Below are 1,674 nucleotides of genomic sequence, written 5' to 3'. Positions count from 1 at the left end.
CAGGGAAGGGCACGCTGTGCCCAAATCCTAACTGTAGGATCCCATGCAAATAACGTCCAATAACACAACGTCCATTTTATTTTATTTTAGTCTGGTGGGCAACTCCAGCCCTTATGTCCTAATCCTCTGAAGGTTGCTTACAAGAACAAACACCCTCAGAAGTTGTCCAATGGTGCTTTTTTTCCTAAGAGGCAACTGGACTTACTGGTTAAGTCCAGTTGCCTCTTGACGCCCCCCCCAAAAAGCACCTTGGATGGATGACTGAGAATCTCCATAGACATCATCAAGGTTTTTTAGGGGGGGCAGAGGCCGGCCTCATTTGCATATGGAGGACCGGAGGGGGCTCATTTGCATACTGGGGACCATATGATCCCAGAGAAGAGGGGAACAGCTCGCTAGATCTCTAGGATCGGCAGCAGAGACCAAGGACAGCTGTTCAGGATCGGTGGAGAGAAAAAAAAAAAAAAAAGCGGAGGAGCAGACTGAACCCCGGCTAACTTTCTTGCAAGGACTCATGGCCAAGCTCCTCGTTCTACTCCTGGTCTTACTCCAAGCTTCCTTTCTCCGCGGGGCGCTGCGGTTCAGCGTGGACGAGGAGGCGCCTCCGGGGACGGTGCTGGGCATTTTGGCGGAGGAATTGCAAGGGCCCGCGGAGGCTGCGCCCCGCGGCTTCCAGCTGGTGAAGGCGCCGGGCAACGGGTCGCTGGTGCGCGTGCGGGAGCGGGACGGGCAGCTGAGCGTGGGGCCGGAGCGGCTGGACCGGGAGCAGCTGTGCGGCCCGTCGGAGGCGCCCTGCGTGCTGGCCCTGGACGTGCTGAGCCTGGGCGGGGGAGGCCCGGCGCCGCCCTTCCGCCTGGTGCACGTGGAGCTGGAGGTGCGGGACCTGAACGACCACGCGCCGCGCTTCCCGCAGCCCGCCGTGGCCCTGGAGGTGTCGGAGAGCGCGGCGCCCGGCACCCGCCTGCCGCTGCCCCTGGCGCACGACCCGGACGCCGGCTCCAACGGGCTGCAGAGCTTCGCCCTCTCGCCGGGCAGCCCCTTCGGCCTGGAGGCGCAGCGGCGCGCCGACGGGCTCCGCTGCGCCGAGCTGGTGCTGCTGCGCGAGCTGGACCGGGAGGCGCAGGCCGGCTACCGGCTGGAGCTGGTGGCCACGGACGGCGGGAGCCCCGCGCGCTCGGGGACGGCCACGCTCAGCGTGCGCGTGCTGGACGCCAACGACAACGCGCCCGCCTTCCCCCGGGGCGCGCTCCTGAGCCTGGAGCTGCCCGAGGACGCGCCGCCGGGCGCGCTGCTGCTGGAGCTGGAGGCGGCCGACGCCGACGAGGGCGCCAACGGGCAGCTGCTCTACGCCTGGGGCAGCCAGGTGCCCGCCGAGGCCCGCCGCCTCTTCAGCCTCGACCCGCTCTCGGGCCGCCTGGCCCTGCGCGCCCCCGTCGACTACGAGCTCCAGCGCGCCTACGAGCTGGACGTGCGGGTCAGCGACCGCGGCGCCAGCCCGCTGGCCGCCGCCTGCAAGGTCCTGGTGCGCCTGCTGGACGTCAACGACAACGCGCCCGCCCTGGCCGTCAGCGCCCTGGCCGCGCCCGCGGAGCCCGGGGAGGCCGGCTGGGCGGCGGCCGTCAGCGAGGCGGCGCCGGCGCAGAGCCTGGTGGCGCTGGTCAGCACCTCGGACAG

At 68.2% G+C, this 1,674-nt stretch overlaps 1 protein-coding gene across 1 annotated transcript in view; it reads left to right on the top strand.

Moving 5' to 3' along the window:
• The first annotated feature begins 409 nt into the window (after positions 1 to 409).
• LOC117667371 (protocadherin-8) overlaps positions 410 to 1,674 on the top strand; it is an 11,022-nt gene continuing 9,757 nt past the window's right edge. The window contains exon 1 of the mRNA XM_087895563.1: positions 410 to 1,674. This exon is cut by the window's right edge and continues 1,231 nt beyond it. Coding sequence (XP_087751689.1) covers positions 515 to 1,674 — 1,160 coding nt within the window. The 5' untranslated portion in view covers positions 410 to 514.

The sequence above is a fragment of the Pantherophis guttatus genome, chromosome 5 (genome assembly GCF_059756535.1).
Source record: "Pantherophis guttatus breed Tessera chromosome 5, ASM5975653v1, whole genome shotgun sequence".
Classification (NCBI taxonomy): domain Eukaryota; kingdom Metazoa; phylum Chordata; class Lepidosauria; order Squamata; family Colubridae; genus Pantherophis; species Pantherophis guttatus.
The sequence above is the reverse complement of the archived record's forward strand: the minus strand, read 5'-3'. Positions and strand labels throughout refer to the sequence as shown.